At 49.1% G+C, this 26,647-nt stretch overlaps 1 protein-coding gene and 1 long non-coding RNA gene across 10 annotated transcripts in view; one reads left to right on the top strand and one right to left on the bottom strand.

Moving 5' to 3' along the window:
* LOC149126021 (uncharacterized) overlaps window positions 1–10,242 on the top strand; it is a 32,544-nt gene extending 22,302 nt beyond the window's left edge. Inside the window, exons 3-4 of the long non-coding RNA XR_016235225.1 lie at window positions 3,518–3,646; window positions 9,274–10,242. This is a non-coding gene — a long non-coding RNA (uncharacterized LOC149126021). The remainder of the gene's footprint in view (window positions 1–3,517; window positions 3,647–9,273) is intronic.
* The window catches only part of SNCAIP (synuclein alpha interacting protein), a 167,794-nt gene continuing 145,326 nt past the window's right edge, over window positions 4,180–26,647 (bottom strand). For 5 of the 9 annotated variants that reach the window (XM_051844129.3, XM_051844130.3, XM_051844127.3 and 2 more), the window contains exons 8-12: window positions 24,137–24,306; window positions 17,358–17,450; window positions 15,730–16,795; window positions 14,406–14,476; window positions 4,180–4,702 (exon numbers count right to left, since the gene is read on the bottom strand). In XM_051844129.3, coding sequence (XP_051700089.3) covers window positions 4,618–4,702; window positions 14,406–14,476; window positions 15,730–16,795; window positions 17,358–17,450; window positions 24,137–24,306 — 1,485 coding nt within the window. In that variant the 3' untranslated portion in view covers window positions 4,180–4,617. The remainder of the gene's footprint in view (window positions 4,703–14,405; window positions 14,477–15,729; window positions 16,796–17,357; window positions 17,451–24,136; window positions 24,307–26,647) is intronic. The other 4 variants (XM_070076039.2, XM_070076038.2, XM_051844137.3 and 1 more) reach the window with 2 other exon arrangements.

Genomic DNA, 26,647 nt, shown 5'->3' with positions numbered 1-26,647 from the left:
ACACAGCAGGAACTCAAGGTGTGCCCATGCTGTGTGAAGAAGGGAACACATCTGACCCACAACTCAGTACCTTACAGCTCAAGTCTCTCCAAGGCCTTCCATAGAGAGCAGCTACAGTTGTGGTTGGGGACTGGCACTGGGCGATGGTCCAATCTCTCTCTTCTGTCTTGGTTAAGCCACTGCCAGAGGGAGAACCTGCAGGTGATTTGACTTCCATAAACATATTTTAGGAAAAGGAGAGAAATATTTCAGAGTAGTTCAAGACCTAGCCCCATTTCTATGAACATGAATATCCAATGATCTCATTTTGCATGGAAAAATTACTACTCCATCTTCCCCAAACCCCTCTAGAAATGCAACCTCACTTTCTGTAATTAAAGATTTAAAAATTCCCCACATACAAAATTATAGCATTGAATATGACTCTCAAATGACACACGCATCACACACTGTCTGAAACTTCAGTGGCCTCTTCTCTACACCCTACTCCAGGGTGAGGAGCACACTAAACACAGGGTCCTTTCCTGTCTTCCTGTCAATCTCATCCCAACAGCTTGCAGCACCGCCAGATTACAACTGGAGGCCACAGGGGAAGACCCTGCAGTTCTAACAAGCTCCCCACTGATGCCAACTTAACAGTTTGGCCACCCTGTGGGTTAGCAAAGTGCTGGTTTTAAAACTTGTTACACACTGGGAATTCACATACAAAGAGCCAAGGCAGTATCAACCTAAGTACCCAATGGCAGAGGAATTGGTACAGAAATGTAATATAGCTACACAACGGAACATTAGCCATAGAGAAGACCCAGATCCTGTCATTCGCAGCAACATGGATGGACGTGGAGGACACAATGCTGAGTGGAATAAGCCAGGCAGAGAGACGGACACTGCATGTTCTCACTCACATGTGGAAGCTAAAAAAGCTGACCTCATGAAAGAAAGAGTGGAATGTTGGTAGAGCTCTCTGTCTTTGTCAGCCCCCGAGACGGCTGATACCAACTTCTGGGTCTTTCTAATTCAAGTACGGGCCTAGCACAGGGCCCGGTTCTTGGCCTGGCCTCAGTCACAGGTGGCTGAACCCACCAGCAAACAGAAAGATGCTTGGTGAGAAGAGAGAGGCAACTTACTTTTTCCATCTTATGACCGGGTCTGGCTCATTCTGCTGAGTGTCTTCCAAAGAGGATCCTCCATCCAGGGCTCAGGGATCTTGCAAACAGGAAAACAGGAAGCAAGATGACAACAAAGAGGGCCAGGAGAGAGCAAGGGGAAGGAGGAAAGCAGAGACAGAGGAGGATGAGGGAGGAATGGAGAGAATGGGGAACAGATGAGAAGAAAGCCGAGGTGGAGGTAAGGGTGCTGAAAACAACTGTCGGTAGGTGTTAGGCAGCCACCATCTATGAGACATGTTCCAAAGAGTCTGCTGAAATGCACAAACTTACCCTCTCGTTAGCAGACTGGAATCAGGTGCTTGCTTGAGAAGTTATATAAAACACTGCCATAAAGAATAAAGGGAAATATGCTAGAGATAACAGGGGCTACCCATGCAGATCTGTCAACAGCTGAGAGCCATGAGCAGTGCACAGTGGGAAACCCATTTTTACGGGGGAAGGGTACCAGTACTGTTGCAATGAACTCCTTATTCTGATCTCACTTCATCCACTTAACTCAGCATTAAGCAAAGAGGTGGGCACTGAAGAACGGACATGGAACCCATTTTGTATCAAGAACTCTTCGGGAATCAAATGTTTATTGTACAGCCATTTCCTCTAACCTACGCCATCACGTTGGTTAAGATTATTCACTGGGAGAGAGCAAAAAGTCTCCAAGCCTTCCTGGATTTGCTCAGAGCATCTTACTCCACTTCCAACCCTGTGATGTACACTCAGAATCATTTTTATTAGGGCTGAAGCCTTGATATAAATGTTTTAGGAGAATAAATAATGGGAATTCAATCCATTCAAAGTGGTGACGGGTTGGTATCTTGTTATCTTTTCTAAAAAACATTCTTAATTGGATGAGCTGATCTTTGGCAACAGCAGTCTCTTTAGAGATATCAAAGAAGCCAGTCTTTCAGAGACGCTGACAGATGCTGTGACTTTTTTTTTTTTTTACAGTGGAGCTGCATTCCCTGTGTGCAGTCAGACGGAGCTCACTCATTTTACTAGCCCATGGGGAGGGAGTGGGGACAGGGGCCACAAAATTCCACTTACTAGAAGGAAGCTTACTCCCTCGTTCTTAAAACATGTAAATGTGCCTCACTTTCTACAGGAATACTAGGGTCAGTGTTTTCATTGGCCAAATGCTGCACAAAGTCAAGTTTGTGGAACGCATCATTTGTACTAATTTCAAGGAGCCTCACTGATGCACTTCCGAAGGAACCTGGACAGTACAGATGGGTTCACGTGTGGTTTAAGGGCTGCTGTCTACAGGGTCCTAGCAACATCATTAAACAGAGAATGCACTGTCTCCCATCCTGCCCAGGCTCAATCTGCTACATTTGCCATTTTTGTCTTTGCTCTTAATACTGCAGAACTGAAGGTTCGAGTGAATAATGGAGTGAATGGAGTGGCCAGTTTTCCAGACCAAGGCAGCGTCTTTTCTTTCAAACCCTTGAGGTTTCCTGTGCTGTGCTTACCTGGGAACTCTGGCTTACCAGGTCTCTGCACACTGCTCAGTCCCTTCACCCTTCTGAGCAAGCTCCTCTCTGGGTCGGGACTCACAGGCTGGCTCACTGTGGACTCCAGGGTCAACTCCTCCGCACAAGCAGCAAACACAGGACTCTGTACACACACACTCACACACACACTCACACACACACTCACACACATGCACTCACACACACATATACTCACACACACACTCACACACATTCACACTCACTCACACACTCACTCATACTTGCCATAAATTCTCCATCAGATCTCGAGCACTAGGACAGAGCAGTGAATTGTGAGGGCGCACCCACAGCGGGCAGGGGAGGTTAAGGGGCCAAACTCAGAGACAGGGCACCTCCCTTGAGGAAGAGACAGCATGAGGAACGCTGACGCAGAGCACCAGGGTCTGACAACAGCAACAGACAGGACCCCAAAGCGGACTGAGCACACTCAGATGGCTGCTCTCCAAGTTGGAAGGAACCTACCTCCTGGAAGCGTACGCAAGCCAATCTTGCCCTCCTGCCAACGTCCCAAGGAGGCAACGTCCCACGTTCAAGACCAAAGAGGCGTCCAGAAGTGGAGGCAACACCAGCGCTCATGCTTCCTGTGTGCTAGTGCAGCGACCGTGCACCATGGATAGAGAGCAGTGTGGGAGCCACAGGGTAGACAGCCCAGGGGACAACCAGCAGATCTCCATCAGAGCCTGATGCCGCCACTCACAAGCAATGTTACCTTGCACACAGGGCTTAAGCTTTCTGAGGTTCAATTCTCTAATCCATGAAACAAGTCATATTATCACCACATACTAGTGTCTCATACATAAAAGGTACTTGAATATTAAATCCTACCATATTGCATTGCAGCTCACCAAGCCCAAGCTTGTCGGATGACCCACATATGCAAGATCATCTCCAAATTCAGTAACTTGACCCACATTAAGCTGCAGTAACGCCGCCAGCAACTGTGGCAGCACATGGTGCCCCCTCCTACTGGTAAGACTGCATTCTACTTTCAAACTAAAACTTGAAAGGTCTCTTACAGGCCATGCCAACACTTTGAACATAAAACTCCTGTTGTTTCAACAGAAATATATTTTTTCATGATAGGAAAAAAATAAAAACCTCTGGAACTGGGTGCTTGACTTGGATTGAAAAAGCTGCGTCAACAATAAGGCCCTTATGAACCTGGGCTCCACACTGTCTCCTACTGGGATTAGACAGGCTTCATAATGTGTCAGCAGCAGCAAACAGGGACGCATGCGGGGCTCAGTCCTTCGTTGTCATTAGCATTTTCCCATGTCAATGCTGAGACTTGAGAAGGCAGAAGGAGCTGACTTACTTTATATACTTGTCTGGTTCTTTAGTACTTCATGAAATATAGAATGTTTTATTTGACCCCTTTGGGAAAACACTGAACTGGGAAGTTTGTTCCTGAAATCAAATATCAGCAATCAAAACACTTTCAAAGTCCCTTAGACATCAGACATCACAGATTTGTTAGAAAGTAGATGCCCCAAGCTTATAGGTGGCTGTTAACATTGTTTTATTTCCTTTATACAAAAAGTAGAAATGACAGAGAAAACACGGTTGACAGAAAACAGTACCACTGACCTGGCCTCGCTGAGGAACTGAGCGTTAGGGGGAAGGGAAGTTCAGCCAAACGTCAGCAGACACGCATGCAACTCAAACACAAAGTGGCATGGCTTGGTCAGTGTCCTGCGTGTTGGCTGGCTCCATCCAATGTTAAAAAACAGTTGCCCAATCGTGCTTTTAAACAGCATCTCTTTAAAAACAAGTTTATATACATTTATCACCCAAAATGTATCTTCTACAGTCTAGTACTATAAATTTAAGGCATCCTGATATTGTGTTCTTCTGCTGGTGAGGTGGCGTCTTGTGGTTCTAGGTCCGGTAATTTCCAATGGTGTCCCACGGGCATCGGTGAGAGGGTTGGAAAAAGGGATTTACAAGAAGAGTTCTTCTGGCTCTGGCTCAGCAATGTGCTTTATGCTGTAGGATTTCTTCATTTTTCTACTGATGTCATTAGGCCTAAGGAGAAGCAAAACCACAGGCCAGAATTAGATAAAACCAGGGTCAAGTTACAAGACACCACCACTGAACATCTCACCAAAAATGGAAATTATCCACATGCAAACCACACTGAGGAACACTTCATTCCAACAGGCAAATTACTCTGTTTTCACATAAACCACTCTTTAAACAATAAAGGCGACGGTCATACAATACTCCTAACACACAATGACTGAACACTTTCTTTGGCTCCGGCAGGGCTTTCTCAGTCATAATGACTGGAACCTGGGCATCTCTACAGTCAAATGCATTTATCAGAGGCAAACAAGGACGTATAGAACTTCTGGTTGAGTAGCAACAAGAGCGTTTTATTTATTTTTACATGGATTTACTGGTAAACACTTTTTATTCTCCAGTAAGCTTGAGTTTTAAAAGGTAAGAGCACTTGTCCTTTGGGTGGGCAGTTACTGAGGAGTGGCATGGTGGGAGATCAGCAGTGGGGACATCTTTGGGAAAAAGAAGTCGTGAGCAATAGTGCTACTTTGCCCTCCACCCCGATACCTTAAGTCTGTGGTGAAGGAGGGCACTCAGGGGCCACAGGACAACTGTGCTTTCCCCGGGAAGGTGCGTTCATGTTCATCTTAGCCCCATTCTGGGTATAAAATCTTCCAAAGAGGAGGCATCTCCTGAGAGCGGGCAGGGCTGCCTATTACTACACCCCTTCCTGCCGTTCTGCAAGGCAAAAATCTGTCTCTGGCAACACCATGAAGCCTCGTAGGGTGGCAGGAGAAGCAAAGGCAAGGTTTCTAGGGCATCGCAGTTGTACTTGCTCCCCCAGACCAGGGGCCTGTTCTCTCAGTGTTCTAGATCATACTGGATCATCATCATCATCTGGAAGTTATAATTCTTAATTCTATTTATCCCTCTGAATAAAACTTCACAGAGCTGTCTACATGCGAGAAAGGGAAAGGGAAGAAGGTGAAAGAAAACCCTTGCTGGCCAAAATATGTTCTAGAGACTTCCAATTACACACATTTATCTTGGTGCATGCAACCCAACACTAAAATGAAAGTCCATAAACTTTAAGAAGCATCCACCCTACATGAATGAGGCAAACAGACGAGGAGACGATAGTGGACAAGGCGCCAACAGTATTATTTATTCAGCAACGGGAAGGCAGATGGGCAGTTGGAACTGGTTTAGCAGAGCAGAAAAAATAGAAACCTAGTCTTCCCGTCAGCAAACTTGTATGAAGGCACAGGAAAGAGGAACAACACGCACTTCTGAAGACCACGGTAATTACGGAAAAGAACCAAAAAGCTCTCTACATACGAATACACAAAGGCGCCCAACATGTTACGTGAAAAAACAAAAACAAAAACAAAAACAAGTATATCAGTTTTATTATAAACAGGGAGCAAAAAATACAATTTGTATTTAATTGTAAACCGTTAAATGATATGTGCATGTCTAACAGCACACAGAAAGGAACCATGAGGAAAATCGTAACCTGCTATTGGAAATAAATTCTATTCCTACAGAAAAAATTTAAAAGCAAGAGTGGCAGGTAAATTTCAGTACATAGCCTACACTGTAGAACGAGAAAGAGCAAACGTGGGGGTAGCAGGGGAAGTAGAGAGAAAATCTCAGGATCAGTGTAGCCAACAGCAGAGGTAAGAGGATTTCCAGGAGGGAAGCACGTGGAACCGGACAAGGGAAGATTTTCAAAGGAATTCTGCACCTTCCAGAATTCAAGCACACAGGACTACAGATTTTAAATGCCTACTGGGTGTCCACAGCCCAGGAATGAACACAGACCCACAGGCAAAGTGGCACAGATCCACAGGTAAAGTGACACGAAATCAAACTACTGAGGAAGATAAAATTATACACGCTTCCAAGGGGTCAGCAATCCGAGAGGAATGGGTTTCTTACAGACAACCAGGAAGCAAAGGGAATGGAGCAACGTGGCCCCGATGCCGAGAGGGAGAAATTCCCTCCTAGAACGCCCATCCACACACTCACCCATCCCATCCACACACTCCTAATGCAGTAAACTGAAGGTATTTTCAGATATTCAAGTTCTTGAAAAACTTAGCACCTACTGACCTTGGTGAGCAGATGTGTTTACCAATGCAGAAGAAACCAAAAGAAGGGAAAATCAAGTGCAGAAACTAAGTCTCAAAGGGAGAGAAATAAAAGGAGTTCTCAGGGCACTGTCAATGGCAGATTCCAGGATGCCAGTGGTGTCCCGTGCCGGCCAACAGCCACGCAGCCTGGGCCAGGACACAGAGACCCTCCATACACAGGGAGAAATGAAGAGGCACTGGTGCTATCTGAACGCATCAAAAGGTGGCTTATATCTTCAACAGACAAGAACAAACATTTAGAAATGAATGGTGAACCAAGACATCAAATTATTGCCAGGGGAAACACAAACTTACATGAGAAAGGAAATTTAATATGGGACCACATGGATTCCCTGTGATTAATATTTTTTTTTAATTTTTTGTTAATTATTAAATTTTTTTTTGACAGGCAGAGTGGACAGTGAAAGAGAGAGACAGAGAGAAAGGTCTTCCTTTGCCGTTGGTTCACCCTCCAATGGCTGCTGCGGTTGGCGCACTGCGGCCAGCGCACCGCGCTGATCCAATGGCAGGAGCCAGGTGCTTCTCCTGGTCTCCCATGGGGTACAGGGCCCAAGCACTTGGGCCATCCTCCACTGCACTCCCTGGCCACAGCAGAGAGCTGGCCTGGAAGAGGGGCAACCGGGACAGAATCCGGCGCCCCGACCGGGACTAGAACCCGGTGTGCCGGCGCCGCAAGGCAGAGGATTAGCCTAGTGAGCCGCGGCGCCGGCCCCTGTGATTAATATTTAGAAAGCTATGATAGAAACAAGCCCTGATTTAACCCCCAAAAGTGATCCAACCACCAACTATACTATCAGGGGAAGGGGGTTGGCGGCAGTGACTGCAAGTATGTGCAGACACCCAGTGCTGGAAGCTGACTACAGCTTGATAAATTTGGTTCACTGTTAAAAATACATCTTTTTAAGCCAGACTGAGTTCAAATCTTCGCTCCCTAGTTTATCACCATCATTACTGTGCAATCTGGGGCAGGATTTACATTCATCTATGCTGTTTGCAATATGCCAAATTTGGATAATAAAAGTATGCTGCATAGTTACTATCAAGATTAAAATAATAAACATGTTGAGATGCTGGAGTGTTCTCTGGGATACTATAAATTCTATCACTATTTTTTATCTTCGATAGTAGGAGCCAATAAACAACGAGTAAATCTGAAACTGGATGTTGGGGGGAGCATGGTGTTCAGAGATGGAGAATACTAGAAAAATCACCCGAGAGAAAAACCCAGCGATTGGCTCAGGGGAATGGGGTGGGTCGGGCCCAGAGACAGCAGTTTCTGCTTTAAGGCTAGTGTTACTATTACATGAAGCTACACCACTTTGATAAAATTGAAAACAAAAACAACAAACAGGCTTAGGTCACAGCCTGAAGATAATACAGTTTAGATTTCTACGGGCATTTCTGCTTTACAGTAGGGGTGCTGAGGCCAAGAGCACCAGGAAGAACTCTGTTTCTGCAGAACACAACTCCGCATGATCAGCGGGTCGGTCTACACCAAGGCAAACGTTCACTCGAGGCACTGATCTGAAGAACACCCAGACAGTTTAACCTTCCGGAACTTACCACCTACCCAGTCCTGAATTACTACTATTCAAAGGAACAACGGTATCTGGGATTCAGATAATTTGCTGCTCCTTGATTTCATTTTTGGATAATCACATTTGGAATGACCAAAATTGGAAGGAGAAAAGATTTGAACTTAATAACGCTTTTCCAAGTAATCTAACTTGCTGACTCATGGTGGCACACATCGCCGTATCTCCCCAGTTCACGGTGACCAAGCAGCAATTCACAGGGTCGCCATGAAGCGGCCCAGAGCTGCAGTCCACTCCCGCTGATGGCCAAACTAGGGAGACCCTGTTGTGGCTGTCATTTCCTGCAAGTCCACTGATAGCACAGCCACATATCCCACCTACTAAAAAGAAAAGCACTGGGATTCTGGTAGTTAGCGTGAAAGCCTGCGCTCAAAGTACCGAAACTGAAACTCATCCGTCACAGTGGACCTGTGACGGAAAGAGCTGACACAGCTTTGCTTTTTCCTCTCTCTTCTTCCTCCTCTACCTTAGCCTCTCTCCAGGTATTTGTTTGAACCCTGCCAAGTGCCAGGTGCCACGCTAGATACTGAAGCGTACAAACCAGGGCACAATGGTGCTGTCGAGGGTCACAATGCTCCCAGAACTCTCGAGTGTTCTTGGAGTTTACCGTGTTTTAACTGGAGCCTTTTAATTCTCTCTCAGGATCTCCTTGACAGAAGAGATCAGGCCTTATGCAGGCACAGCACAGCGCTGGGCTTAGAGCTGTTGAAACGGATGCTCAGGCTGTGCAGGCAGTTATACAAGTCTTCAAAAAGTTCCTGGAAGATGTCTATGATGAAAAAGCTCCATATAGATTGCAAGTATTTTGCACCAAAATCAACCTCGTTTAACTTCACTTTTCCAGGCACTTACTGAAGTCCCCTCGTGGAGACTTGGAGGAAGAAAACTGCGAAACAACTGTGGACGGAGCAGTGTTGCTTGGAGAAGGCACTGTCTGGGTAAAGCCTCCCGCTGGTTCAAGTTCTGCTCTCTTCATGTACAACGATGCCCCCAGTGGTAGCAGACCTGCAGTGCAAGCCTGGGACCAACAGACTACATGCCTCTCTGCGGTTGCAGGGTTCACACTCAGACCTCGAGGGAGTGAGAAGAGGAGGGCAGAAGCGCAGAAGCGTGTTGCCCTGTCCTGTGCTCTCTGACCACACGTGGGCTCGGCTCATCGTGCTGGAGGAGGATTCCAGACTCCAAGGTCTCTGGGGGCTCACAAGCTCCATCTGTTCATGTCCTGACCTGAGAGCAGGGATTTAAGAGGCCACATGGGGTTTTCCTTCCCAAGGCTTTGTCTCACTGTCTTCCTGGCGTGGACCTGCTCCTCCTTCCCCGGAGTGTGTGAGGAGCCTCTGAGAGGAAACCCCACTTGGGAGCCATCCTTTCCTTAGTCCCGTGGACTCTCTGTCAGAGCTGGCTAACTTGTGCTTAGCTACGGACAGATCTGAGCCCTGCAACTTGGACATTGTTCTCAATACACAAGATTCTATCTCGCTAGCAGGCAATCCCCTGTAGTTCCACCAACAATGGCCAATGGCGACCCAAAACTATGGCTCGGTTTGAAGAGGAAACTCAATCTCTTGTAGAGAAATGGTTCAAGACGCCAAGTCACAGGCACAAACTTTAGTATGAAGTAAGGGTTTCCTCTGTGAAATTCATTAGCAGCCCAGGTCAGGCAGAGGTGGCGGCCGGGTGCAGCTTGACCCAAGGGTCTTTTGGAGCAGGGGCAACTGGCCCAGGTTCTGTATCTGGCTGTTGCCTTGCAGCTCCCATCGGCTGGCCCTGGACTTCTTTGTCAACGTATCAGAAATGAAAACGCAGAAAGCAATACCTCGTGTCAGTGCTTAGAACTTGGCCCTGTGGTCTCTGGGTAAAAACTCTCAAGTCTGTAATGCTGAGCACCAACCGAGTCACTAAATGCCCTCTCTGCACCTTCAGCACACGGGTCTGAGCTGTCACACGGGTGGGCTTCAGGCTGCCCCGGGGGACTCAGCCCTCCCCTGAGCAGTCCACACAGCCTGGCTGCACACCTGTGGCTGTGCTCACCCCACAGGACTCAGGCAGAGTTCTAAACACAATGCAGAAACACTCAGGAAGAAGCGGTTGTCTGACGGTCTCCAGGGCAATGGGGCCAGGACACTTGTGTGCAGCAGGATCAGGGGCTGCTTTGTGTGCGGACTGCTGACTGGTGGTGGAGGAGGGGTGCTTGGTGAAGACATGCTGGATGGGAGTAGGTTGCAGCCTCGACTTCGCCTCTGCTTGCCCAGTGTCTCCTACTTCATGGCTCCTATTTCTGTTTACGATGATGAGCTGATGGGGAGGACGGACGTGGGTTTGTAGGTGCGGGAAGTGTGGAAGGACACCCTCCCCTCTGACCCTCCACTGGGCACAGCAGATATCACATCACTGTGGTCTAAAGAGAACAGTCCCTTTCAAGTGGCTGTTGGACACAACTATCTAATGCTAGCTCTTGGCTCCAGATAGATAATTCCTGGTGTGGTTAATTCCTTGGCAGTAAAAGCCACACTAATGGTGTTTATTGCTTAATGTTTGTTATAAGGAGCCTCCTCTAATGCTGGTTCTGGGATAAGGGCTGCCCAATGCTAATCCTTCAGGCAACAGTGCCAGTGTGGCCAGGGTCAAGGGTACTGGTGAAGCCCTCCGCCTGTCAGTACCAGAATCAATGCACAGACAGATCCCAGACACCCTTAAACTCTGGGAAATGGGTGTTCTGCTGGCATTTTACGATTAGTAATTGCAAGCATTCCCTTGGAGTTGTAATGATTTGAAACCAATGGGTTCTTGGTAAGAAAATATAAAGATAACTCTGCCTGTTCCACACCACGTCATCTTCTGCAGCTGCCACCCACTAGGAAAGCTGTTCAAAGAAACAGGGTAGAATCTAATCTTAAAGAGCACTGCAAGAAAATTCAGATTTCTTGCTATCAAGCTGTGAGCAATTTAGAAAAAATAAGCAGCCAACAGGCCCCCCTCACACAGAGCTGATCTTCTTTAAAACATCATACTCATTGTCCCTTTTCTTTCTTTATCAGGGAAAACACAAGTTTCTCCGGACCTAAAATGCGACTACAGGGGATCTCTGAACTGGGGGGGGGGGGAGGGGAGTCCATTGTGCTGGGCAACTCCAACACACAGCGACTGCCATCAGTTTCCTGGCCATCTTCACAGAGGCATTTGGCCTTCAAGGAACTTCGCGGCCCAAGACTTGTCCCACCGCTGAGAGATGAAAACTTGGCTCCTTTCTTTCTCATGGTAGGGTTCATGGGCAGAACGCAGTAGGTATCAGAGTCAACCGGGTGCTTCTCATGCCCACACCCCCTTCAGCCGTAATTTCTGGGAGGCATCGTCACGTTGCCCAGAGAGAAGCACCCTGCTTCATCCCTGGAGTGAAGCAGGCCAGGTCCCCTGGCCTTTGTGCGGCTATGAGGCCACCAGAGAACCCTGTGCTCTCCGCCATGCAGGAAGCAGGGTTCCCACTTTCTACGCAAACTCAGGCCAAACCAAAACCGTGATAGAGAACAGGCTGACTCACAAAGCAGTAGGGGGCAGGGGGCGGGGGTTTAGCTAAACACACTGAGTATTTTTAACTTTGGGGGTTTCTAAGTGCTTGCTGCTGACCTCTGTGACTACATGAAGCTGTTGAATCTGAGCGCTTGGAAAGTGGGTCTTTGGATGGCTACTCTTGAGTTGAGTGGGCAAGAGTTAGCACACGTCGTGTCTGAGCAGCCCCGCCACCTTGTTCTGTGCTTGGGTTTTTATTTTTATTTTTTTTAACTTTTTTTTTTTTTTTTGACAGGCAGAATGGACAGTGAGAGAGAGAGACAGAGAGAAAGGTCTTCCTTTGCCGTTGGTTCACCCTCCAATGGCCGCCGTGGCTGGCGCGCTGCGGCTGGCGCACTGCGCTGATCCGATGGCAGGAGCCAGGTGCTTCTCCTGGTCTCCCAAGCACTTGGGCCATCCTCCACTGCACTCCCGGGCCACAGCAGAGAGCTGGCCTGGAAGAGGGGCAACCAGGACAGAATCCTGCACCCCGACCGGGATGCAAGCACCAGCGCCGCAAGGCGGAGGATTAGCCTAGTGAGCTGCGGCACCGGCTGCTTGGGTTTTTATAATCCTATTGCTCAGTGTTGCTTCCTGGCTTGTAAGCATACGATGAACCATTTCTGGTGGGAGAATCTGCTGGGATACTCACTGTCTGGTTCCCAGTGGCTGCGGGGGCCTTGCAGAAATGAGAGGTTTCCTCCTTCCCACCCGGGGCCTTTGCCACATCTTGGGTCTTTGCGCTTCTCTGCCCCAGGGGGTTGCTGGTGATGGCTGCTTATGAACAAGAGCAAAATCTGCCTGGCGCCACAACACGCATCCATCTTAGGATGGGGCAGAAAAAAGCGTGGGGTTGGGGAACCCTGGTTGGGTAAGACAACAGTGGGCTCATTCCAATGTCTGCAGGGGAATGGGTATTTTTCTCCTATGTCCTTCCCATTCCAAGCCTTGGGCTGTCAGCACTGGCCAAGCTCTCCTGACCCAGTGAGGCTAGCATCCGTGCAGGCAACATGTGAGCCTGACCCACACCGACCATTAGGTACCAGGGAACGCTGGAGTTCCAAGGCTCTGCCTTCAGCTACTGAATTAATGAGATCCCTAGGGACACCCCCTCAAAAAGACTGAGACTTGATTTCCCTCCAACTTCAATAGAGACCTAGCACAGATGAATCTGACAGAAAGGCAGCACAGAGGGAGATGATTTTCTTATGCTTTGGTATTCTGAACCTGGAATTCGCTCGCTTGCGCTGGTGGGTCTGAAAGAGTGCTACATGGCATGTCAGGATTCTTTTAAGTTAATTTAGATGATCCAAAAATGTCAGTCTTGGGGGCTAGTGCTATGTTATAGTGGATTAAGCTGCCGCCTGCAACACCACTATCTCATCTGGGGGCTACTTCAAGTCTCGGCTGCTCCACTTCCAACCCAGCCCCCTGCTAATGAGCCTTGGAAAACAGCAGAAGCTGGCTCAAGCGCTTAGGACCCAGAACCCACGTGGGAGACCCTGATGAAGCTCCTGGCTTCCGTCTGGCATCTGGATCAGCTGTAGTTGTTGCGGCCATTTTGGGAGTGAATCAACAGCTGTGAGATCTCTGTCTCTCCCCTTCTCTAACTCAGCCTTTCAAATAAACAAAATAAATCTTTGAAAAATCAGTCTTGCTTTCAGATGGGCCTGGGGGTTTCAGAGCTAAAATCAGAGACTGTGGCTGTGTGAACTCCCTAGAGCTGCTCCTTCCTCCTCCTCCCTTTCCTGCCTGCTGGGAAGTTGTGCACCTGCACAGCAGGGCTGCAAGTGCTGCCACAGGACTTTGCCCAAGGAGGTGCCTGTTGATCATGGAGGACCTGACCTCTCGCCCTCAGGGGCTCAGTCCACGCACTGCAAACCTCCTCTCTGACCAGTCTGTGACTGGTGAGCGCTTTCCAGGCCGGCTCACGGGCTGAAACTGTGGCTCTTAACAGCAAGCTCGGGCAATTTCAGAATGTCAAGGCCCCGCTTCCCCTGAGATCAGCAGAACGGTGACGGAAGGCACTTCCAGGCTATAATCAGCACTGAAACACAACTCCAGCTCGGTTTCAAAGTTCTGATTCCGATCAGAGAGTGACTCACTCCACGCAGGGCAGGAAATTGAATTTCAATACTTACTTGGTACTTGACTCCACTAAAACACAAAGTCTGAGAGCCAAAGGCAATCAGGAGACACGGCAAGCTTGAGAACTGAGCCGATTCCGCCGACAGAGAGCTAGCTAGCTCTTTCTCTAAGACCTGGCCACCAGCCTGCGCCTGCTGCTACTGGGGCAACCGGCACCGTTTTCCTTCTCCTGGGTGTCCTCCCCAGCCGAAAGGTGCTCCAGGTCCATCATGGACCAGCTCATGCAACTCACAGCAAAAGCACAGTGACAGCACTGCACACGGCACCTCCCGCACCACATACCGTGCACAGCCAGGCAGGTGCTCTTCGGTCAGCGTGTTAGAGGACAGACTGACGCAGCTGCCGAACAGCCCCTAGAGAGGTGCAATTAAAGATCATCTGAGAACATGCAACAGACGGCACATGCGCAGGCCCAACAGAAATGGAACATGCACGAGACAGACGAGAGCGCAGCCACTTAGCACACACTGCAGGGAGCGTACAGCACAGCGGAGATGATTCTTCTACCACTGCCGGGCGACAGAACCCACTGAGTCACTTGGAAAGTTTTATTCGAGTGATTTAGGGTGGATCTATTTAACCTCAAAGGTATGGTGTCTTGGGGCACAAGTGTGCTTTTTCTAGCTGAAAAAAAAATACATGCTATAGTCTTTTACAGCAAGGGCAAATTGATAATTTCGCTATCCAATTAATTCGAGAGACACTAACTAAAACTTGATTTGGATATGGTGGAAAACGACTGGACAGTTCTTAGCTCTCTCTGTAACAATACTTTCACGTGACAGCAAATTCTAAATTATGAAGATTGTGACACTGCCCTGGTGGTTCATCTGAATTGCTGGGTGGATGGCCTGAGTCATCTGCTCCCTAGGACTGCTACACTGTTCCTCCATGTGGCAAGCACAGGGCATGCAGGAAACACTGCTTAAAAAGATGCTCACAGGATGTAAGTCTTGGCCTCTACAGCGTGGTCTCCCAATAAAAGCAATTGCAAAATGTAGCTCATGGCACACTCTGCCTTCCCCCACGTCCTGGCATGCACTCCTCACTCCTGTGGCCTCTAACAAACACTTAGGGGTCTGAGCTGTAAAATGCCAATGTTGAGGTCCCTGTGGTGTGTTCCAAAGTTGATTACTTAAAGGTCTTTAACAAGGGAGTTTCTATTTATGCGCTTTTTTGTTGCCCTTGAGAATAAACCATGTAGTCCCACGAAGAGAACAAACTCCTCCTGGGGGCAGAATCTGTGCCAAGGAAAGACCTGACTCTGCACGTGAGTGGTTTCACCTTGAAGAAGTGCCTCCCAGTCTAGGAGCCCCGACCCCCAGGGATCAAGCTACTTATGGGAAATTTAGGGCCAGAGATAAATCATCTGTGATTCAGTTACCTCTGCTCTCTTCCAGAGTTTTCCAAAGGAAGAGCAAAGGGTGTGCACGCCAACGTGCCATGTCTTGAAAGAGACCTATGAATTTGATGTTCCATACACCCTTGGGGAGTTTGGGGGTGGGGGATGTTCCTTCATGGTGGCACCCCCCCCCAATCTGCAGTGTTGGGGATGACACAATCAGCATCAAAGGGGGAAGGGAGGGGATTCCCCTCCGACACTCACTGCCTTGTTCTTTCCTTTGCCGGCAGAGCTCACAGGGCTTCCCTTGGCATCTGTCGTCTTCCTTCCGAGCGAGGTTAAGGGCAAGGTTGAGGTCTTCAGCTGGCTGGCCACCTGGTAGTTATTACTGTTGTTCTGGTTGCCACTTAGTGTCTCCATGATGGACCGGAAGGTCCCAAAAGGCCTTTTCAGCTGATCCCCGGACTCGCTCCCCGGGGAGGTCCGAGGGAGGGTCCTGCCCCTGTCTTTGTCTCTCTCCCCACTTGGGTCAGGGCTTGTTTGCTCCATCTGCACCACGGGCTCCTCAAAAGTCACTCTGAGTTTCAAGTTCTGAGATGTCCGGCGCTTGGAAGATGGAGACTTGAGGGCGCTCTTGGGACTGGTGGCCACTTTCTGGGCTGCAGGGCTGTCGGGGCTGGGCTGAGTGGGGTCTCCAGGGGCCTGGCTTGGAGGAGCGCTCCCGGGGCCTGGGTACTGGGATTCCAGGTCCGCTTCGCAGCTCTCTGAGGTGGGAGAAGGGCTGTGGCCATCCAGGGATCTGGAGGCCTTGATACCAAAAGGAAACCTGCGTCCCGAGGCCAAGCTGTGTTTCTTTATCATCAGGTGCAAGCTCTCGGTGCCCTCCGCGCCTTCCACGCTCTCCACGATGGGCTGTGGCCTGGGCCTGTCGGACTTCCTCACTGGGGTGCTTTTGGGGTCCTCAGGGTTGGTGGGGTCTGTGTCGGACTCACTCAGAGACCTCTGCATCAGCTGTCTCAGCCTGGCCAACTTCAGCTCCCTCTTCTCCGCCGGGATCTTCTTTGGATTTCTAGAAGTCTGAGCATCCTGGAATTCCAAGGACAGCTTCTCTTGGGTGCAGACATTTTCTGAGATTTCTTTCCCCAGTAACTGACGCAGGATTTTATCAGAATCTTCGTCTTTGGCTTTGGCCCTGGCGCGGCTGGCCGCGGACAGGCTGCCGAGCACCTGAATCCCTTCTTGGATCCCCGGCTTGGTCCTGGCCGCGGACTCCTCATCTGTGTCTGGGGCCTTCCACTGTGCTGTTTTGGAAGCCGGTGAGGATGGCGAGCTGTGAAGAAGAGGAAGGAAGTAAGAGACGGTTTCCTGCTGCGACTGCAACGACCCCACCACAAGGCACTCCCAAGGCCTTCACTGCTACTCCTCATTTGAAACCAGTAAGGATGGAATTAACAATAATCACTTACTGTCTCTGTAAAAGTAGTGTGCAGATACCCCAGCGCGACAACCATCACCACAGCACAGCGTGCCTCACACCACGTGCAGGGACCATGGTGACCACTAAACATGTCTGTGGGTTTACTGCTTACACGTCAACTTTGCGTAAGCTTCCTCGGTCCCATTTTCAACAACTTTATCAGCCTATCCTTTCTTATTTTCACTTTATAGATGAAGCGATGAGAGGTCCCTTTTAAGAGTCATGGAACAGCCAACAGTAGGCTCAGAGGTCAGCCCGGGTCTCTGCACTCCCAGTCCACTGCCTTTTTCACTGTGGCAACTCATTTCTATTCCTCTTTATGGAATAAAATGTTCTCTGTTGTCTCAGAGGACAGTAAAGGAAGTCCAGAAGACGGCTCTAAGATTTTTCTAAACCACAGCGTGCCGGGCATTACCTGGGCGAGGAGGGGAGTGACTTGCCCTCTGTCTTCTGGGCTTCCAGAAGCTGCTGGAGCTGGGTCTGGAGGGTGACGCGCTCCACCGTCTGTCTGTGGAAACAACCAAGGTGGTAAGCCTCTGCCGGCCGCCTCTGCCCCAGTGAGCAGGTGAGCAGGTCTACAGCCTGCCAGGATAATCCGCAGCAAGCTGCAGTCAATTCAACGGCCTTGAAAGTGTGCTTGGTCATCATCCTTACAGTTTAGAAATCTTCCTATGCTTTGTGGCATAGCAGTAACCATATGGGTGCCGGTTCGAGTCCTTGCTGCTCCACTTCTTTTTTATTTTTTATTTTTTTTTAACTTTTATTTAATGAATATAAATTTCCAAAGTACAGCTTATGGATTACAATGGCTTCCTCCCCATAACGTCCCTCCCACCCGCAACCCTCCCTTTTCCCACTCCCTCTCCCCTTCCATTCACATCATGATTCATTTTCGATTCTCTTTATATACAGAAGATCAGTTTTGCTGCTCCACTTCTGATCCAGCTTCCTGCTAATGACCTGAGAAAGCAGTGAAAGATGGCTCAAGGGTGTGGGCCCCTGTCACTCACATGAGAGACCCTGATGAAGCTCCTGGCTCCTGGCGTCAGCCTGGCCCACTGCTGGTCATTGCAGCCATCTGGGGAGTAAACCAGCGGATGGAAGAACTCTCTCTTTTTCAAACAAATACATAAATCTTAAATCAAAAGTACTCAAACGTGTACTTATTGTTGAGGTTAGTGAAAAACTCCAAGTAATCTAAAATGCTCATTAATAAGACTGAGTAAATAAATTACTGCTATAATGAGAGCTATTAAAATGATACTATATTTGCTCTCTGTTTCAATATATATACATATGATTTCAAAAGAAACACTAGAAGAAAATATTAAGTTGTTTAAATTTTTACTATAATTATATTAATTTACTTATCATAAAAGAAACTCAACTAAACAATGAAACAAGCAAACTATTTCCATTCTGGGTAAAAACAATGATAATTTTTTTCTATGGAGGCAATATTCTGTTTCCTCGGTATATAACAGCACGTGCATCAGAATGTCTTTTTTATTTTTTTAAAGATTTATTTTTATTTATTTTAAAGACAGAGTTACAGAGAGAGGCAGAGAAAGAGAGAGATCTTCCATCTGCTGGTTCACTCCCCAGATGGCCACAATAGCTAGAGCTGTGGTGATCCGAAGCCAGGAGCTTCTTCCAGGTCTCCCACGCGGGTGCAGGGGCCCAAGGACTTGGGTCATCTTCTACTGCTTTCCCAGGCCTTAGCAGAGAGCTGGATCGGAAGAGGAGCAGCCAGAACTCGAACCGCCACCCATATGGGATGCCGGCACTTCAGACCAGGGCTTTAACCCACTGCGCCACAGCACCAGCCCCTAGAATATCTTTTAAATTTAAAAGTCATAAGTTGTAGAAAGTAAAATCAATTTAGAAGACACTCATTATAGGATAAGTATCCTTAATGGTAAAATCCTCAGAACATTTTGGATTTTTCAGATTTGGGATAATCATCCAGTAAAGTTTGTCCAGGTACTACTGATATTCAATAAACTATTGGAAAATGTGTATCCAAAATAAAAGACAAAGGATTTCACAATCTTTTTTTGCACCAAAATAAACTTGTAATTCCATTCTTCCATGAACTTTAACATTTTTTAAAAAGATTTATTTATTTGAGGGGCCGGCGCCGTGGCTCACTTGGCTAGTCCTCCGCCTGTGGTGCCGGAATCCCATATGGGCTCCGGGTTCTAGTCCCGGTTGCTCCTCTTCCAGGCCAGCTCTCTGCTGTGGCCCGGGAGGGCAGTGGAGGATGGCCCAGGTGCTTGGGCCCTGCACCGCATGGGAGACCAGGAGGAAGCACCTGGCTCCTGGCTCCAAATCGGCGCAGCACGCCAGCTGTAGCGGCCATTTGGGGGGTGAACCAAAGGAAAAAGGAAGACCTTTCTCTCTGTCTCTTTCTCTCTGAAACTCTACCTGTCAAATAAAAAAAAACTTAAAAAAAAAAAGATTTATTTATTTGAAAGGCAGAATTACAGAGAGGGAGAGCGAGCGAGAGGTTGGTCTTCCATCTTCTGGTTCACTCCCCAAATGGCCACAACAGCCACAGCTTGGCTGGTCAGAAGCCAGGAGTCAGGAGTTTCTTCTGGGTCTCCTGCATGGGTGCAGGAGCCCACACACCTGGGCCATCCTCTGCTGAGCTGAATTGGAAGTGGCACAGCTGGAACGCAGCTGGTGCCAATATGGGACGCCAGCATTGCAGGCGGCAGCTCCATGCTCCGCTCCACAAGGCCAGCCCTCAGGAGCTTTCTGAAATGCCCTGCATTCCAAAATCCAAAACCTGAAAAACCTGAAACGCTTTTGGTCCCACAGGCTACTCAGCTACCACTGCTGATGTTGAAATAAGTCAATCAAACTTACTTTGTTTTTACTGAGCTCTGTACTACAAGTGCGGTGTCCCCAGAGATGTCCCTGCACACTCGGGCCTCAGGAAGGTGGGACAAGCTCACCTTACCCGGCCATGGCGAGTCAGGGTGGCTCATCGGAGGTTACTCTGCAATCTGGTCACCTCCGTCTTTACCAGTGGAGGAGGAGGAAGGACAGCAGGAAGAGGGATCAGAGGTGAGAAGGACTCAACCTGCATTCGCTGCACAGAAGATGGAAGAAGGGGACCACAGCCACAGGCCACAGCGGTCTCTCAGGGCTCGACCCCCGCGCTGCAGTTGCAGGAACCGATTCTGCCGACAGAAGAACCTCCAGAAAGGAGCGCAGCCTGCCTGTGAACAGCTTCACTTTAGTCGGGAGAGGCCCCTCCTGGCCTCCCCACCTACAGAACCATGACACACTTTCGCTGTCTTTAGCCACTGATTTTGTGATAAGTAACTAAGTAAAATATTTTTTAAAATGTTTATTATTTATTTGAAAGGCAGAGTTACTGAGAGGCAGAGGCGGAGAGAGAGAGAGAGAGAGCGGGCTTCCATCCACTGGGTCACTCCCCAAATGGCCGAGCTGGGCCGACCTGAAGCCAGGATCCTGGAGCTTCTTCTGAGTCTCCCACCTGGGTGCAGGGGCCCAGGGACTCTGGCCATCCTCCACTACTCTCCCAGGCACACTAACAGGGAGCTGGATTGGAAGTGGAGCAGCTGGGACTCAAATTGGTGCCCATATGGGATGGCCGCACTGCAGGCAGCAGCTTTACTCACTACGTCACAGTGCCAGCCCCAGCACTAGAAAACTAAAGAAAATGAGCATCAAAAGGGGTAGCAGGTCTCATAAGCTGGGACACAGAACTAAATACATGATCAGGGTTGTTAAAATGATGCTGGATCTCAGGTACTGGCTGGGGGAATTCTAACGTTCTCCTGGTTGTGTTCACTGGTGTTGCTACTCAACGACCACTGCCTGCCTGAGTCTCACTCTGCAGATCAGACTCGGCTGACACCCTCCCTAGTCCCAAGCACTCTCTTTGTTTTTCTTGGAAGCAGTCATGTTTAGTCCTAACCTTTCATCCCTAAGAACGACGCCTATGATCTCATTTTATCTCACTGACCCTGCCAGACTCACCTATGAAAACTTAACTGTCTAAAGCAAGCAAGCTTTTCCTTAGAGGCTAGAGAGTAAATATTTTAGGCTTCGAGCCATATGGGTTCCATCTGCCTTTATAGCACGATACCAGCCCTACACAACACATAAATGACTGCGTGGCTGTGTTTCAATAAAGCTTTATTTACAAAAACAGGGGGCAAACTGGATTCGGGCCACAGTCTATAGACCTCAGGCCCTGGTTTAATGAGATAATAACAACTGAAAAGATACCGGGCATCTACTTTGCCACATTGCTTGTTGGTGCTGCATGCTGAGTTCTTGAGGAAAAAAAAATACTTAGCAAAGGTAAAACAAAGAAAGATTATAGTCCAGCTTAAAAGGGTTTATTAGGAATCTTAAATTACGACATTGTCAAAATAAGAATGTGGGAACACTGGGGTGACTGAGTCACCTTTCTAGGTCCAAAGAACCCTCAGAAAACACTAACCAGCCTTGTCCAGAGAGGAAAGGCAGGAGCAGGGGTCTACTGTGTTAGTGCTCCAGGGCTGCCACGACAAAGTACCACAAGGCCAGCGTCATCTCATCACAGCTCCGGAGGCCAAGACGTCCAAGGTTAAGGCGCTGGCCAGGTGGTTCCTACTGAGGGCTGTTGGAGAGGCACGGGACAGGCTCCGGCAGCTGTCTGCCAACCCGTGGTGCTCCAGGGCCACAGACACATCACCACACCTGCGGCCAGTGTGTGTTCATCATGCTCCCCCTGCACATGTGTCTGTCTTGGTGTCGCCATTTTCTCCTTTTGTAAGGACACCAGGCTCTGTGGAACAGGCCCCACCTTGTGGCCCCATTTCTAAACGAGGCCACATTCGGAGGTGCTGGTGGTTAGGACGCCAATGCACATGTTGTGGGGAGCGGGGAGGAGAGCAGAACTCAGCCTCCGACATCCACGCTTGCTGATGAGGCCGATGCTTGCCCTCGCTAAATGGTAACTATGTCTCCTAACTGTAAAGAGGTGGCAGAGGCTGGAAAAGGTACCCAAGAAGGTCTGCACCCAGAGTCTGGGACTGGAAGGGCCAGTGTTTGCCTCCCCTCCTCCTGGACGTGTTAGTGTTATTAGTGCCGGGACCTGTACAGAAGTGCACTGTGGTACTCAGCAGTGGATTCCCCCACGGATTTCCAGTTTCGCTAGCCTCACTGAGGCACAAGTTAATAGAAGAGGAAAGTTGACAACGTAACTTCCCGTATTATACTGTGTCACTGGCCTAACTGCAATGCTTTATAGCATTCCAGTCTGGAGGCAACAGAAACACTGTTATCCATCCGCGACTGTGCGTATTTTATCCCAGGATCATCACCAGAGAGTGGCCAAGACCCCATGCTTGAACAGTTAGCCAATGAAACAGCTGCTGTAGCCTGAAGCTTTGCAGATTCTATGTTGCCAAGATGGGGGAAAAGTTTTCTGATTTTTTCTCTGAGTATGAATGCTTAGAAATATATAGTATCGGATCATTGTAAAGTTCCCCTTCACCGCTAGGTCAATACACTATAGAGCCAGTGGACTCCTGGAGAGCATTTTTGTTAAGGTATCAGGCAATGTTTATTCACATTTAAATATAGATACCTTTTGTTCCAGTAACTTATTTCCTGGCAACTTACTTTTGGAAATACCTACCCACATCCAATGACATATGCACAAGTACGTTCACTGTGGAAGGAGACCGAGTTACTGATTGTTTGCATTTTCCCTTTAATTCCACTGAGACCTTCAAGCTCACCTGGCTCACCTGTCCTGGGGAAGCTCACCTGTCCTGGGAATTTCCTGGGGAAGTTCTGTTACTTGCAGAGGATACTTGGAGACAAACCTTTACTTAAAAATTTTCTAACCTTATTTTCTAGCAAAAGTCTAAACTCATTAAAGAGCTCATTCTAGGTACTGGCAGGGGAAGGAGTTGAGGGACAGAGATATGTACCTTTAAGTCAAGAGCAATACGGGAGGCTTCCCCAAGTTGAGAGAGGGACAGAGAGTCAAAGCCTTGTCATACGTGGTATGACTTATACATACAATCAATTAAGACCTTACACCCGCTCTAGGCCTTTTTCTTAATACATAGTATTCAGCAATACACATGTGTACACACATGTGTGTGTCCATGCATATACACACATATATACAAACATATCCAGGGTACTTCAAAAGCTTCATGCGAAATGGAATTAAAATGTTTATTTTGGTGCAAAAATTTTTGAAGTACATGCGGTTTCTTAACAACATGTGTTTTCCCATAAACTTTTTGAAAACCATTTGTGTGCATATTTCTGTAACTTAAAAGACTAGATAGTTTCTCTCTGAAATTTAATGTTTAAAGTTTTCCCTGCCATCTGTCAACACCATCTTGCCTACTGACTTGGACTTTCAGGGAACTGTCTCCAGCATGGTGACTGTGCTTTGGTCACTGTGACATCTCGTGGTCCCTCCTTGGTTCTTCAACTTGCTGGAGACCTACCTGATGGGTCCTCATCTGCTCCCCACCCCTTTAAAGCAGATCAGAGCAATCCCCAGAATGCTTCCCTCACACTGAGATGTTCAGGGTACACCTGTTTAACCATCTTCCCAAGGAAAGAGCCAGCTTCAACGAGTCACAGTGTTTTAAGTGACTTCCTGCTGACCGAACTCCGCGTCTTTCTGTCCTGAAGACTCACGAATCCGCTATTTAACTTTGACAGTAAACGTGCGAGGGACGGCTCCCAAGTGATTCACCTGTAGCTTCCCAAGCACACATCTCTCTTTTTGAGAAGCCTGAGACCCTCCTTGTCTCTCCTGCGCTCTTGCTGGTTTCCTGGGATATTAAGGACAGACGGCACCTGAATGTGCTGTCAGCATCCTGGTGCGTACCTGCGCCAGAGATGGGGACAGACCTAGGGATGTGCTGTCATCTGTGACAGTGTGAACTTCAGTCTAGGGAGCTCGCTCTGCCCACGCCACGGCTGGCTAAACACCATTTTGCCCCTGCAGAGACGCCATCTCTGCAAGGACACTGCCCGTGTGGACTTGAGATGGAGGAAGAAAAGAAGCTGAGGCGAATGCCGGAATTCCCTTAGTAACAGGAGCCAAGTGCGCTCACCCTTGCATGTGGCTGAACCCCTGGCTTAGCAAGCCAAGGACGAGCCAGACAGTCGCCCGGGAACCCACAGGCCACTTACTCCTTGAGCTGCTTGGTCAGCTTCACCACTTGTGAGGCCAGTGACATGCAGGTCTCGACCACCACCAGGTACCGGGAGCACAGGGTGTGGCCATGCCGCTCGGCGCTCTGGGATGGCTTCTCCCCCGCATGGTTCTGCATGGTGACGTTTGCTCCGTATTCCACCAGGGTCTGTCAGCAAAGGCAGAGACGCGTCAGTCATTGCATCCGGACTCCCTGTCAACCCTGATGTCTAATGACTGTAACAGAATGCGGAACACAACTTCTCCTGTTGTTCCAGCACCTGTTACCTGAGGCAGGGTGCTGGGCACCAGCAGTGGAACCTAGGTCCTTCTCTTCGGGGCTGTGAAACGGAGCAGTACCCATCCCACAGTAGGAAGCCCCACCTATAGTGGACAGAGGGGAGGACCAGGTCGGGGAGGTGGGTGTAGCATCCGCAGTGGCCTGTCGTTGGTGAGATGAGCAGGTGCAGTGTTTGTGGGAGGGGCTTTGTCTCTCTCCACGGCTGGGCTCCAAAACGACCATCCATGAAGTTGCGCACGCCAGGAGGGAGGGGACAGTGGAGTGGTGTGCACCTGTCCCCATCTGCGTGGCTCTGGGAACCTGTTCTAGAGCGACACCTGCTGAGGTGCTGCTGAGCCCACCTGGTCCAGGATAAAAAGAACTGCGGAGAAGCAGCAGAGCAGAGAGCAGGCAGGCAGGGAGGTGCCCACGCTGCCCCCACCTGCCATGGCTGCGGTGTGTCCCTGGGCTGAGCAGACGCTGTAGAAGGGGGCCCGGTGTCAACTTGTCACCTCCTCTACAAAAGGACAGGGTCCTCCCACGAAACCGCCCCGATGATGTGGGTGTCAGGTAACTATTTTTTCCCACAAACAAAACCGTAGCATTAAATTGTTAGACTCGGATTTCCCTCTTGGCTTAGGGTCCCTTGCCATGAAAGGTCAGTCTGCCACGCTGCCTCCCGGGGCGGTCACAGGGCTCTCCAGAGATGGGCACTGCGGCACCCCCTGGCTCAGGTTTCTCCCCACTGTTTCCTTGACTCAGTCCCCTCCTCACCTCCTGGGCCCCTCCCTCCCTCTCAGCCTCTTTTTGTCTCTTCTTACTCTCACACCGGCACACGGACCCTCTTCCAGGATTACCCAAGCTTCCACACCCCTGGAACTGTGCCAAGAGCATCCTGTGTGTGGAGGGATGACCGTGCTGAAAGGGCGGAGCCCCTCTGCTCACACGTTACAGAGAAAAGAAACTCAAATCTTAAACAGAATTAGGGATAGCCGGCTCCTCTGGCTTTCGGCCATTAAGCAGCTGATGAACAGCCGAGACAGACACTGCAGTACCTTCTGAAGTGGGAAAGTACAGTTATCAGCGTTTACTCAGCTACCTTCCCTCCACAAAAAGACAACGCTATGCCTTTCATCGTTCTGCAGATCCTAGGAAGAACCTGAATTTCTGCCCCTTCTAACTCTCCAATTTCTTTATCACTGTTTTGAACGTGGTGCCTTAAATTAGCAGATGCATGTTTTGCCAGTAATGATGAGAAACCTTTCAGATACTTGGATCCTTCCTATCAAGCCAGCACTCCAAAGGGCGATTTCGTGGGAGTTTTCTGTGGCAACCCCTGTGCCGGCTTCAGCTCATCCCTGGTCTTGTCCATCTACAGCTTCACCCTGCATACTCGGACTCCCGTCATTTCCCCCCTGCCTTCCTGGGCGACCGGGTCTCACTGCTTTGTATTTTCTGTTCTGGAGACAGTCTACCTGCACGCAGTGGGCCTCCATGAACACCTACTAACATAGGAGCACACAGCAAAGGAAACAACGCATCTGTAAGCCAGAGTGCACCTTCCCCAGAGGTGGGAAATGTATTATATGTCATGGGCAAGTATTTTTAATTTGTCCTTTTAATTAACACCAAGTAATGAAGTTATGGGGCAATGCGTGTAACATCTGTTTAACAGTATGAACTTGAAGCAAATGTATTTTCTTCAAAACAGATGTCAACCCTGTATGGTCAATGTTCCCTCTCGCCATCCACACAAGTTGGGCTGTTTTGAATGGCGAGGATGGTCTGGCTCTGTCGGTCACGATTTATGTCAGTAAGTAGAATGCCAGGCCAAATCCACACAACTATGACTCTGACTGCAACGCATAGCCTTTCCTCTCCCCACAGTTCCCTCCCCCTCCTCTCTTTCCTCTGCATGAACTCCGTCACTGAGGGCTGTCAACATCTGCAAGACCAAGAGAGGTCTATCTGGTTTCGGCACTCACACCACCAGGCTTCTGGGAAGCCCTGGGGACCCCTGCCATGGGCTGTCTGAAGGGGGCACGGGGCTGGCCCAGCGTCAGGCAGCTCTGCACTCAGCTAGGGGATGAGATGCTGTCTCCCTCCCCTGCAGGGACCTTGTGCCCTTGCAGTGCCCCCTCAGGGGCTTGAGGAGGGGTAGCAGCCTCTGTCCCTTCTGCACAGGTGGGACGTCACCCTGTGTGGGAGGCTGGACGATGAGGCCACTTGC

This window comes from Oryctolagus cuniculus, chromosome 6 (assembly GCF_051225735.1).
Source record: "Oryctolagus cuniculus isolate XC-2025 breed Fujian yellow rabbit chromosome 6, ASM5122573v1, whole genome shotgun sequence".
Classification (NCBI taxonomy): domain Eukaryota; kingdom Metazoa; phylum Chordata; class Mammalia; order Lagomorpha; family Leporidae; genus Oryctolagus; species Oryctolagus cuniculus.
The sequence above is the reverse complement of the archived record's forward strand: the minus strand, read 5'-3'. Positions and strand labels throughout refer to the sequence as shown.